Below are 14,743 nucleotides of genomic sequence, written 5' to 3' on the forward strand. Positions count from 1 at the left end.
ACTTACATTGTTAATGTGTTTCTATAAAATATATACAGATTAATATATACGAGTATATTAAGTATATGAATTTATTTTAAAATGCCATTGAAATTTAAAAATAAAATAATTTAAAATAAATTAAATAAAATATTTTTAAATCGATTGCTCAGAGAAGTTTCGTATTTTATTTAAAGTGAACTATCTGACGTGTACGGCTTGATTAAATAGTTACATTTGTATAACAACTCGTAAATAAAAATTAAATTACTAAATAATTCAGCTACAAAAATGCTTTAGTTTTCAACTTTGAGGGTTCCTTTTGGTAAAAAATCTGATATAGTTGTACTTTTGAACAAATAGGTATAAAAAAATATCAGTTTTTTTTAAAACAATAATCGGGAAAATGGTAATTTTAACGCAAAATCACTTTTCGAAAAAAAATTATTTTTATTTCTTTGTAACTCGATAACAATAATATCTGTATATACTTGAAAATTTACTTGGAAATTTTATATAAGCATTTTCTACATAATGCTTTATCATTCAATTCAAATTAGCTCATACATTACAGTAATTCGCTCAATGACGAAGTACACTCGACGCCTACTGTAGCAGTTACATACTCTCCTACTTTTTGTTGTTAAATAATTGTTGGTTATTCAATCATGCATGAAATTGTACGATAACATAACTATTATTTTATTACACATTGTATATAGGTATTCATTTGAGGTAAATTTTATTGGTTATGTGTACTTATATAAATTGCATCAAATACCACAGGTAAAAGAAATAATTATGGGAATCAAAAAGGTTATACATTAATGTTGCACAGATCGATATTGAGATACATGATGACGTTTATATAGATTGCGCCATCACACAGTATACGTTTACTATTTATACGTGATAAAATTAGAAAATTATCAAAATTGAATATTCATCAACTAATGCCAAAAAAAGATAGTAATATTATTTAGAGATTAAACGAATTTACATTTTTTAAATGATCAGTATGCAGCACAGATGTACAACAACAGTATTTTATATTTCTGTGATACGCAGTACTGCGTATTCATTTATACTCGTAAAATCGTCTGTAAAATAAAATATCAAAAAAAAAAAAAAATTGGTACATACGAGTATTTATTGTACATTTTAGTAAAATATATAAATCATGAATATAACATCTGACATATTTTGAAACAATTTTAAAATATATTTTGCTTATACTAACTAAATTTTAGCTGATAAATTAAATTGAAAAACAAATGTTACCTATATCCAATATTTTATAATATATCAAAATATTAACCAGTGAATAATGAATATTTTCAACTTGTATGAGTCTACATAAAACCCGTTCGTGTTTTCATAATGATAATTCCATGGTGCAATAATTATTATTAATGTATTGATGAATTTAATGTGTAATATATTTATTGGCACAAAAAAGGTATTTAATTCAGAATAGATAGTCTTAAAATTAGTTTTCTAAAAAAACATGTATCTACAGAGCTATTCACAAAGTATACTTATCCCTTTTTTTTATTCAATAATACAGTTGTTTAAAAGGTAATTATTGGAATTTTTAAGTATACCTACAGAGCCATGTAAGTTCTAAGAGTGTTCTGTCGAGATACATACTTCTAATTTTCGATTAATAAAAACTTCTCTTTTATATTGTAAATTATTTAACAAAAAATTTTTCTGAAAATATTGAAGTATTAAAATAGTAATTGCTGTATTAATCTAAAACATTTATAATTTAAAATATAAATTATAAATTAAGTGTAGTGACTGCTATGTGATAGATCGATATCACAATTATTATTTAGATGACACACGTTCGTTGAAATCTTGAGAAGTGCCGAAAGAAGATGGGTGAGAAATAAGTTAAAAACTTTTACTCGTTTTCTTTACAATAACGTTTGGTTATTCGTACAAATTAAAAACATTTTAATTAAAGTACAGTTGTAATCTCACTAAACTTCGACTGATGGTAACTATCTTTTTCTGAAAATTCCAAATGCTCTATTCGTATTTATATTAGTTCTATCGATGGAATATGGTGGCGTGATAGTTTATATTCTAATTTTATTCCCCTTTATTGTTTAATTTCATTATTATGAGAATAAGTGAAAACAATAAGTTGTTTTCACCTTTGATCTAGGCTTTCCGCTGTTTTTGTTTTACACGTATACCATAATATATTAATGATATTAATACCTACATTGAATATATCATAAATTAATTATACTAACTGTATAATTTATTGTACATTGAAATTCATAAAATGACTTTACTGGGTTTAGTTAACTACACAATTATAATAAATATTATTATATCTATTTTCTATTTATATAAGACTATTTTATGGACTAGTTATTATCCTTAGTATAAACATTTTGATAATTGAGAAACTTCTCATTTGAATTTTGAATTATTCACATTGAAATTTTCAATAAAATTATCCACTAAATAATTTACAATATAAAAAGGGGTTCTCATTTGTAAAATAGAAGTTTGTATCACCGCAGGACACTCCATAAATTTATTATCATCTTGGTGCAAGAACTGGAAAATATCAATTAACCCTTCAAAAACTGTAAGTGTATTATTCAGTTTACACCGTACTCCAACTCCACTATCCCTAACATTTAACAACGAACAAATCCCCAGGAAGCCTACTGCCAAGTACCTTGGTAACGCTGGACAAAAAATTAATCTAGTTAGTTAGTGGCTACACCTCTCATCTAAACTCCAACAAGCCTATCAACATCTAAGAATGCTCTTCCCTATCTTAAATAGGAAGTCCTCGCTACAAAAAAAAACTTTCCTTACTTATTTACAAGCAAGTACTGCGTCCATTAATCACTTATTCCTGCCCTATTTGGAGTTAATGTGCACAAACTCACCTAAAAATTTGCAAACATTTCAAAATAAAGTATTAAGAACGATAATAAACGCGCCATGGTTTGTAAGAAACCTAAACATACATAAATACCTCACAATTCCATATCTCCTAGACCACATCAAATACTTGGCTGTGGGCTTCTTCAAATCTATCCACAAGTCAACAGGCTCAATGCACTATCACCTCAACATCGGACCAACTCTACAACTCCGATTTCAACGTAGATACCCGCATGGCCTAGTTTCTCAAGAAATATTCTAGTTTAATCTTAAGTCTCTAACTATTAATTATTATCACTTAACCTAAAATTTTAATTAAATTTAGTTATCACACTTAACAAGTCAACAGTTTGTATTATTATCTTTAATACCACTTGGTATAGATAGGGCAAGCTAGGAATAACTTACTGTAAAAAAAAAAAAAAAATTAAAAATGACATTCCTTGTTTAGTACGAGAAATATTTAAATAATTTAATTATATGATATTTGAGTATATTTAAAAATTTTGAAAACCAGAATTTAAATAAATAATAATTAACATAAAAATGGGTACCTATGATTACGTTAGATGAAATACCCTATTTAATAAAATTCTGTAAAAATGATCGTTGGCAGATTCATTATAATTATATTATGTGATGTAAAAAATTTAATTTACTTATCTATATTTCAATAGAACTATCGTGTATCCTATGAAGATATTAGATACGAAACGCATAGGTAAAAGTTTACAAACATAATAATATGATGTAAGATTTGTATTGTAAATTTAAGTAGTATATAAAATAAAACAACACTTTTTAAACATATAAAAATAGATTTAAACATTGTATTGTTAGGTATTAACATTTTACATTTATTATTCAATTTGTTTTGATAAAATAATTACCTAAACATACTAAAATTAGGTGGCTTAAAAATAGTATACTACAACTTATCTTAAACTTTATGTAATAATGTAACATATTATAATATATAAAAACATGGTATTATAAGACAAAATATCTGTATGATAATAATACAACCTTTGCATATCATCATCAAACATTGCGACGTCACATTCATAATTCATTTAACATAAACAATTTAAAAACGAAGTAACATTATTATTGTAAGCATACTTTGCTGAGATAGATAATAACCAAAAAAAATTGTGTACCACAGTCACTTAAGTCTGAAACAACAAAATAAATATAAAACGGACGCTTTTCCGATAACGAGATGTCGCACATCCAACGTTTCGCCGTTTTAAGAGAGCAAACTTAGATTATCTAAATATCATGTAATTTATTTATTACTTATGTATGTGACGTAGCAGAATATTTATTATTTTATTATTATTCTTATGCACTCATCGAGAAAACAATAAGAATAATAATAGATAATTAAACATTACAGTTTTTCAATAAATATCATTTATAATATAATAACAGTTCATAGATATTGGCGCAATGGACAATTATTTATTTATATTATACCTACTATGCACTAACTTAAACTGTACAAATCACCACATGGTTTGGTAACATTGATTTTTTCTTTTTATCATTCACCGTAATGAATTTATTATTATTTCGATGTATTGTGCAGAGCATGTATAGATGAATTACTAAAATACGATATTGTATATAATATACATAGGTATTACATATTATAATATACATATTGTATAAAGTGATCCATTTAACGATGTCCACGCCAATTTTCCAATTCAATATTTGTGAGTAAGAATATATTTTTACAAGGAAACCTTGTAAATTTCTTTGACTCTGAATTTTTTTTAGATTTTTAATTATTAGTGTACGTTTGAATAAATTTCAAACTACATAGGTACTTATAAATTTATAATAGATTTTTCGATATCACAAAGTTTGACTCAGAAAAATAATGAACGTAGAACGTGCCACGGTAGATAATAACTGATCACCGCCGCGGTACTATATATGTATGTATATAATATATACATGGAATATCTGACACGATCACATTATAGTTAAATTTGAGTGTGTCGGATCATCGAAGGAATATGCCTAACATAAAGATAGTATACAGAGGTACATCATGTCATGCGACATTGTTAACCGTGGTCGTGGTATAGTCGAATCACTTGCACGAGCACGTGAGCACCCTCATGTCGGGGTAGCTTTTGAGCAGCACGTGGTTTGACCGGTCCATGTAGAGCAAAGTGAGCGGAGCGAGCGTGTCGGGCACGCACGACGGTTCTGGCAGGTCCCACAACCGACCGAACGATCTGGCCAGGCTCTGCACGGTAGCGTGGTTGGTGGGCTTAGATCCCTTGCCCAGCGGGAACAGGCAACTGCCCGCGCAGTAGTTGGTCTCGAACCCTTTAGGGTAGATCACCCAGTCTTCCCAGCCGATGTCTGCGAAGTTGAGCACCAGTTTCTCCATTCGGCACTGGTCCACGCTGGTAAACGTGATCGTGTCGCCCGTGTCCACGGCCTGCACAATACACAATATGATATTATACAACGGGACCGATAATCGTGACTGACGAGTTTAAAAATAAATAAATATTATAAGACGGATATTATAATATTATCCAGAGACATGTTATATTATAATACATATAGTATCAACCGAAGGATTATAGGTTAGGATAAAGTTTTATTTTTCGTTGATTATTATTATTTTTTTTTTTTTTAAGTATACTCGATCGCACATACGGCAATATTATTTTCAAAAGCGTAATAAAATAATAATAAAATCGCCAAGACCGAACATCTAACAAAACGCATACTCTGTTACTCGTTTGCGTTACACATTACAGGGAAAGATTAGGTACTTTTTTAACTCACCAATAATGGCGCTATATAGGTAGTATATCCCTGTGGAATTACCATAAATGTAATTAAATCGTGGATTCTGTGAAATATGTTAGTTGATTGATAAAGACATTTTGAGAACAAATACAAATTGAACATTTATACAACACACCTACGCAAATTAGTACAAAAACCAATTATTCTCAATTAGGTTTGACACCAAGTCGTGATTAAAATTTCAATGTCACTTCAGAATTTACTGAATTAGAAAATGTTGATTAATCAAATCTAATTAGATAATTTAATGAATTATTTGATACATTTCTATGTTTAATTTAAAAAAACGCAATTTATCAGACAAAACATTAAGACGGTTTTTGTGCACAACAAATCTTCCAGTAATATGAATTGTATACTGGGTCAAAAATTATAACATCAACTTCTTCTCAATCAGTTACAATGACTTAGTTTAACATTGAATTTACTAAAAGTAAGTAATTTATACCTAAATAATTAAATATTTTATTCAATTAAAATATCAATTGTTTAATTATACGCTTCAATGAATACATTGAAAATATTTTTATTCAAACTATTTTAAAGCATTACATTCCAACTGATTATTGCTTTAACGCCTAAAAAAAAACTTTCACATAATTATAAAAATTCCAAAAAATATATTACAAAAATTAACAAAAAAATTCAGCAACTTTTTATACTTTCAACTGTTTTTTTTTTATTAGCTTTTTAATCGCTTTTTAATAGGTTTTATTCTGAGCTTGAGTGACGAGAAAAAATGTGTTTTATTTATGAATATTATACTTTCTTTAATTACTTACTAAAAACTAATTAAATATTATAGAATTAAATTTTTTCTTATCAGTTCAATTAGAATTTATAAATAAATTGACTAATTCAAATTTTATATTATTAAAAATTATTATACGTACACTACTGAACAAGCATAGGTATCTAAATTTTTAATTTTATACGAAATCGATTACATTTGATTGGCTTTGTAATTATGGGTTTCAGAAAAAAATTTACACTAAAAGTGGCTTAAAATATTCATAATGAAACCTTCAAAACCTATAGATTAAAATCAAAATTGTATATTGTACTTTAGATTATAATAAACCATAAAAAGTATAATACACTACAAAATTGTTAGGTACTATAATACTATTACATAAAAAAAATATTTTTACTCTTTTTTTTTATTATTATTATATTTATGCATAATTCATATTACACAGTTCAAAACTTTAACAATTTTAAATTCAATAGCCTTATTTTAATAGTTTAGTAAAATTAAAAAAAAATTAGAAAAATATAATATTTTTATACCAAACGAAAAATATATATTTTAATACTTATATTTGCAAAATATTAGATAGGTAGGTAGGTATATTGTAGTTTATTATAATAATTCTAATGAAAAATCAGTAGAATAATTTATTTATAAATTGTTTAGGTATATTTTTATTTAAGTGTAAATATTCCATACAATTACCTGTAGTTTATTGGGTCGTGATAGTTTTTGCTTCTTCTTCTTTCGTTTTGGTTCATCCGTGAATTTATTTCGCTTAATTTCTATTTCATTATCAGCAATAGACCTTTTACGTCTTTTAACGGTAGTTTCAAATAGTAAGTTCGCCAATTCGTTGCCTTTTGCATATTGACTAGCATTGGTTATCGAATACAACACGAGTCCAATTGACAATTTTACCGCACCTTCCATTTGGACGACTAACTGGTCGAAGTCGTTTAATGTTTGTGAACCCAAAATGTTGACCAAATTTAAAGTGCCATGTATAGTTCCTGACCCTAAATACGTTTTAGATACGGTTTGTTTAGGCAAAGCGAAAAATGATACATTTATGGCTCTGCTAAATTGATGATGCGTGTTAGGTTCAAGCTGAAGGACTGCTTTTTGGACTATTTCAGAGGGTTCAAGTGTACTCAGGTCATAAACAAGCTGACTATACGAGCCCAACAATTCTGAAAAAAATAAAATACAAGCATATTACCATAATGAAACAAAACTACCAAACTACCTACTTAGGAAGTTTTAAAAAAAAAATGTTTTAAAATAAATGCCATTAAGATTTTAACAAAGTGACTAATGGAAATTATTTCCATTAGTGTAATTGTAGTAGGTACCTATTATAATATAATACATTATTATATTATTAAGTTCTTTATACATTGCTATAATATAATAGTATTATAGTATCATTATAAAAACGTATAATACTGTTAAATTGTAATTATTGGTGATAAAATATCAATATAGATATAGTAAATAGTTGGATTTTTTTATGTTATTTAAATGTTTTATTCTTTAAAAACTCTTTTATTTTTCAATTTAATTTATTGTTTGTAAATTAGTAATACAATAAAACCTCATTAGCCTGGACTTCGCTAAATTCGGACATCCATTTATAATACATAAATTATGTCAATTTACTTTTAAAATACAAAATAAAATAATTTAAAATATTTAATAAATAATTTAAATCAAATTTGTCAAATCAAATCAAATGCAGTTTGCTAAATAGACAAAAAATGTAATTGTAAAAATATGTGAAAATATTGTGAAATGCCTATTAATACCTAATTATAGTCCTAATTATGATGAAAAAATCATATTGAGAGAAGTTATTAAACAGTAATTATGAAGATTAATATCATTATCAAGTATTTATTTTATTCAAATATTTTACCACTAGGGGTCTACTAAATAATTGTTTAGATTGATTTTGATCAAACGTAGTGTTTTTCGACAACCAATAATCACGTTTTACAACCATAATAAACTAGGGTGTTAATATCGTTATTGCGAACACGCGAATCTGTCAGTGCTGTCGTTACCTCCTCCCGCGTGTCATTCCATCGACCACCGTAGACATACATATTTATAATACACGCATGTACTGCATACCCACGTACTTTATAACATTGATAATCCGTTTATCTTTTTCTTGTATCGTGAAAGTCGCAGATAACGACCCTTTAAATCCGATTTGTCGGGGGCCAGACTGACAAGGCAAAATCCAACCAAAATCCTGTTTTAAAAAAAATATATCTAATGTAGTCCCGAATTCCTCATATATTCCCGTGTACCTATATATAATAATCGTATAGGTATGTGATTGGGAGGTGGGGTGTAGATTGGAAGAGGAGTTACAAAGGATTAAAAACGTGTGTCGCCCCAGAGAGACACGTCTGCTTAAGTACGGGACGTACGGCGGTCTCGACGGCGACGGCGACGGCGGCGGTGGCGGCGACGAACCAATTGACAAGCCATTAGATTAGACACTCGTATTGACCCTAAGGACGCGACGACGACAACGAGCACCTGCATTTATGTATATTTTACCTTGGACAAAAGTCTTTTGTCCCTGGCGCCACGACCATTTCCTACGGCCCACCGCTGGGTCACATTTTGTGTCTTCTTCGTTTACACACACGCACACACGCACACGCTATATATATATTTATATATATATTTTTTTTTTCACTTTGTTCGTTCGTTCCAAATATATTTATAAAATACTGCACACGATATTAAACGAAAATTGTCTCCCAAACGGTCCAAATATTCAATAAGACTAAAATTGTAAAAACAATTACAATCGGTTTTACAAAAATGTAACGCTCCGGTCTGCAGACAACAAGATGATAGATACTTATGGAGCGTAGTTAAATTAATATTTAACATTTGTGTATGTGTGTGTGTTTCCATAACGACGATGTTCCTAAATGTTATCCAGACGGCGTCGCTACGCAAATTAAACGGAAGTAGAGTAGGCAAGGCGCCAAATTTGAAACTCCGAAACGACCCTTTTTTCCCCAGAATACGCTTTGTATGTATATACACCCCCCGAATACCAGAATTTATGTCTTTTTCTACTGTTTGTATGACGTGTCGTCGACACACCCGTACATTTTGATATAAACCAAATTCCAAGTTACTATAAAACATCAAACATAATAATAATATATAGGTAGACTTTAGTATGTTTGATTTATTCCAATATATTTATATATATTTATACATTGGAATAAATCAAACATCAACATAAACTGATGTATTTTAATAAATAAATAACTTATAATCAACCTTTCGTTCAATATAAACACATTTATACTTTTGAATTGCGTACATATAAACTTCTTTACTAAAATTTGATATCAAAAATTTTAATTAAAACATACTTGTATGCTATATTTATTATGAATAATAAATCATATAGCTATGTGTAAACGCAAAATAAATCATTGTCTTAACTCGGTAGGTCTAACATACCATTGATATAAATATATAGCACACCAGTAGGTTACCTTACGTTGTATTAAATAAAAATTCATTTTTTAAATTAATTAATACAAAATATTTAAATGTTCTGAAGATATATTTGTCATTAAAATTTAAGCGTTTAAATTTTAAATTGCATTAATATAATTTTGAACTATAACGTATTAGAAATAATTTTTAATCACACGTACTATTTCCATTACTTTAAATACACAACTTAAAATATGTTTATAAAAAAAAAATTAATTGAAATGTACTAGAAATGCAATAACTTATCATTTAAAACCGAAATTATGATTTAAGTACGAGTTTCAATATTATTAATCTTTCAATGGATAGACACTATGGCTTTGTAATTAAGTTATAAGAAGTTCTAAAAACAATCAATCCAGCTGAAAGTTTTCAGTTGTTATTCGAGTCAACTCTTTACACCAAACTTTGACAATAATTGGATTTCTGCGACCAACCAACCAGGGCTTAATGAAGTTTTATTTTCACATACCGACCTGACTTGACAATTACATCCAAGTCGAAAAGTAATTTATAGAAATGAGTCACCGACCAAATCAAGCGCTCAAAACAATACTTTTCCGGTATATCATACAAACTTATGAGCTAAGAAATATTTATGAATACCAAATCTAACAAATAACTATAAAAGTGCTTTATTCATTGAATATGAACAATTCACGAATAGGTATACTATACTAATATAATACGAGACCTTGTCTCGTATTTTAAATGCTGTTTATTTTGAATGATGTCTGAATTTGGTAGGTATAATGTTTCATTTAAGTGCAATAAATCACATCTAGATAAAGTATATCAATATAATAAAATCTGTCCCATGAAAATAAATAACAAAAGATCAACAAAATACTACTTTAAAGTATTACTCTAATACGCAACACAATACTTTTGTTACAGTATTTTAAAGACATATTTTTAGGTCACCTGGTTTGACGCCACTGGGTTTTTTTTTGGCGCCTATACAAGAAAGGTAAATGTAATGAATTGTGTACTATGCTGTTTATACAAGCATACGAAGTTAATATACATTTTATATGATAATAAGTGACTATCTAGCAGTTAGGTACATAATAATATACCTATATACAATACTGAAATCAACAAATCTCTTTAAATCGTTTTTTTATTTATTTAAACAATTTAATTTATAGTAAAAATATTAAATGATAGTCGTTTATTGTCTCTATAAAACGCAATATATTTATATCAAACGTTGATTTATTTATTATTTTCACATAATTTTAATAGTTTATACCAATTCTAACTTAAAACAAATATTATAGATATACTGCATTACATTTATGAATTACCATGAATAATTCAGGTTGTTGTTAAAATAAGTAAAATATATTTTTACTACCATATTATAATAAATGTAAAATATTAATGTATTAATGTTAAATCAAATATAGTTGATACTTTAATTAAATATTATCAAAAGTTAAAATGTTATATATTTGTTATAATTAGGGGTGCGATGTACCCGTCATTGTACTGTAAACGAGATGGTTTTATTTTGAATCCAAAATTAATAATAAATTTTAAAAAATAAAACAAAACTGATTTATATTAATATTATAGATCGTTATTACTTACTAGTTATATTATAAATATAATAAATATTTCATACTACCAAACAGCAAAAATATGTTACAGGTGTAATATTGATTTTATTTAGTTGAGTATATTATAGTTAGTACTTAGGAACTATTTACTTAATCTTTAAATAATTCTTAATGTCATTAAGGTGGTATAAAATAAACACATTATTCATATTATATATAACAAATTTTAAAATAAAAATATCTCAAAATAATATAAGCCACTGCATTATATTAATGTGGTAAATCAAACATTTAAGTATTTGATAAACAAATTTTCTTATTTTCAGTTTATTATGAATAGATATTTATCAAATATTTCTTTATAATATTTTTTTATATCCCATAAATATTAATCTTACATTACGGTATGCAATTGCATTTTGAAGTCATCTGTATCAATGTATCATATACATATTGAAAATAAAATATAATATGAATAAAATAATAATAATAATAAAATAAATACACTGCTTTTTATAGTTTCATTTTAAATGTATTATTGATTTTATGCAATACGATAGTATATAAGTAATATATTATTTAGTATATTTAAATAATATATATATTGTCACTATTTTAAATTACTAATTTTTACACTGAAACTTTGGAGTATTTCCGTTGATAGGCTCCATTATTCTATTATTTATTTATTTTATCAATGAAGCATGTTGTCCTAATCTATAAAAGATAGTTTAATGAAAAACTATGTTAAAAATAGTTGTTTTATTTTATTACTGCTTAAAAACATTTAAAAAAAATGGGGATATAACGTTTAACACATTAACGTTGAATTATATTTTCTATAATACTATTCAATATGTTTAATACAATCAATTAAATTCAGTGGTGTAGCCAGGATTTAATTTTGAGGAGGGGGCTGATAATTCGTTTTATAGTCATATGGGTAGGCTTAACTGGGATCCCTCATAAGTTTGCTATACTAATGTCGTAGGTATATGACGATTTATACTTTGCAACTACTTCCACACAAATTAAAATTTTAATACATTGTTATTTCTTACACAATACATTCACTATATTTTAAATATATTTCCTACAATTTCTAGAAAAGCTAGAATCATCGGACCCTATATCTCCTGATTATTTGAATAAGAACCTAATAATTAACACTATAAAACAATTAAAAATATACGTTAGCTCATAACTCATTTTACTGTAGATAAGCATTGCTTATTAAAATATCATTGGCTTTTAATAATTTAAATAATTAAATAATTTTTTTAATGGAAAATATTGAATATTAAATACAATGCATTATAATTTATAAGCAATAACTAAAAAAAAAAAAAATAAAATTTCAACTTAAAACAATGTAACTAGGAATACAAGAATAAAAATACATTACGAAAATTAATAAATAGGTAAATTGATTTTAAGGTTAATAAATAAAACTGATAGGTATACAAAATAAGTTAGTATAATAAACAAATTTAAAACGAAATTAAATATTTATTTATTATTTGTTAGATGATTTGTATTTTTCTTTCTTATCGTTTTATGTATTTTGGATAATTGTGGATAATCAAATTTAAATATTGTTAAAAGTTTTAATTTTAAAACGATAACTTAAATTATGCATGTACTATTGTACTGCTATTTAAATGAACGGCTTTTATTATATTAAATTGTAAAATCGGAGTTTTACATTAAACTAAATCTACAAAAATTATAGGTGTATCACATTTTTGAATGATCTATTGGTCTTCTATTTCTGAACTTGGAAGTCACCTTAGCGTATTATAAGTACTACACATAATAACATCAATAGGTAATAATAAAAATATGACCTTTTTGGCTACCCACAACCATTAGGTACTAATTATTTGATAATTTAAGCTTTTTAATACAAAATTAAACATACATTTTATACTATGATATAATACTATATGATCTACATGCAATTGTAAACACGATAATAATTTATCAATTGAACCGTGTATTTTTATTATTCTTGTATTATACAACTATGAAAATGTACTTAATATCTATTCTATTGGGTTAACTTAATTTAAAACTATTCTCAAACAAAAGACACAAAAAAAGACAATAATATTATGCAGAATTTTTTTTGTATAACGTGGTCGAATTTTCGTTTTGAATTCGTTAAATATTTACCAAAATAGTGTTGCAATACAAAAATATAGCGTTAATTCTATATATATATATAAAGGATAATATTAGTATATAATAATATTCAAAGCAATATTGTATTACCCGTCGTCGGAGAAATGCTCCTTATCACGTCGTATTGCCTGTTTCCGGTGTCTTCGTACAACTCGTACATATAGCTGGGTATCTGGACGTCGGTGTGGTTTTCGATCGTTTGTATGCGGAACATCTTCAGCAGCGTGTCGCCCACGTCTTTCGCCGCACAGCAACAGTGCGGTACGGCGAACAACGCCGCAACAACGACGATCGCGTAAATACGACACATGGCCGGGATTACACACTATATCGGTCGATCGGGAGAAATGCGCGCGGACGGATACTAAACACGGCAATGTGTTCTCGTCGACTGTGTGACACTTGCAAGGGATCAGAGACGACTGGAGCCACTTTGGTCTTGGTCGTCCTCAGGTAGATGACGATGGTGGTGATGATGATGATGGGTGTATACCTGACCTACGCACGCAGAGAGACCATTATTATTATATATCGGTACCTGTCCGAGACCTCAAATACCCGTACATGTCGCGTTTGCGTAAGCGTGTCGAGCAGTGAACCTTTTTTTTTTTTCTCCCCCTTCGTTTCATCCACTCGCGCACACTGCCCCGCGCGGTATCGACAATTAAATATGGACCGGAACGTATCAAAGGGAAACGGGTCCACATTTCGGCCATTAGAATAATATTCGTAGAAAGGCACGTCAATAAACGGAAAAACGTGTTTAACGTATTTGTTTTGTTTTGATTCTTTTTTTTTTTTTTTCCCACTTCTTTTTCCTTCATATTCCTCGACGGACGACGTCTCGTTCAATGGACCGGCCGCCGAAGTAAACTGTTAAAATATAATCACGTTCCCAAAACATCAGAGTTAAATGCATTGTAAATATTTAAAAAGGATTACATTTATATAATAATATATT

At 27.6% G+C, this 14,743-nt stretch overlaps 1 protein-coding gene across 1 annotated transcript; it reads right to left on the reverse strand.

Moving 5' to 3' along the window:
* Nucleotides 1-3,714: 3,714 nt before the first annotated feature.
* On the reverse strand, nt 3,715-14,353 carry LOC114127045 (protein DVR-1 homolog). The gene is made up of 3 exons (XM_027991141.2): nt 13,873-14,353; nt 7,196-7,683; nt 3,715-5,359 (listed from the first exon to the last, which is right to left on the reverse strand). The coding sequence occupies exons 1-3, from the start codon at nt 14,090-14,092 to the stop codon at nt 5,003-5,005; spliced, it is 1,065 nt and encodes a 354-aa protein (XP_027846942.1). The 5' UTR covers nt 14,093-14,353; the 3' UTR covers nt 3,715-5,002.
* Between the last annotated feature and the right edge of the window lie 390 nt (nt 14,354-14,743).

The sequence above is a fragment of the Aphis gossypii genome, chromosome 2 (assembly GCF_020184175.1).
Source record: "Aphis gossypii isolate Hap1 chromosome 2, ASM2018417v2, whole genome shotgun sequence".
Taxonomy (NCBI): Eukaryota; Metazoa; Arthropoda; class Insecta; order Hemiptera; family Aphididae; genus Aphis; species Aphis gossypii.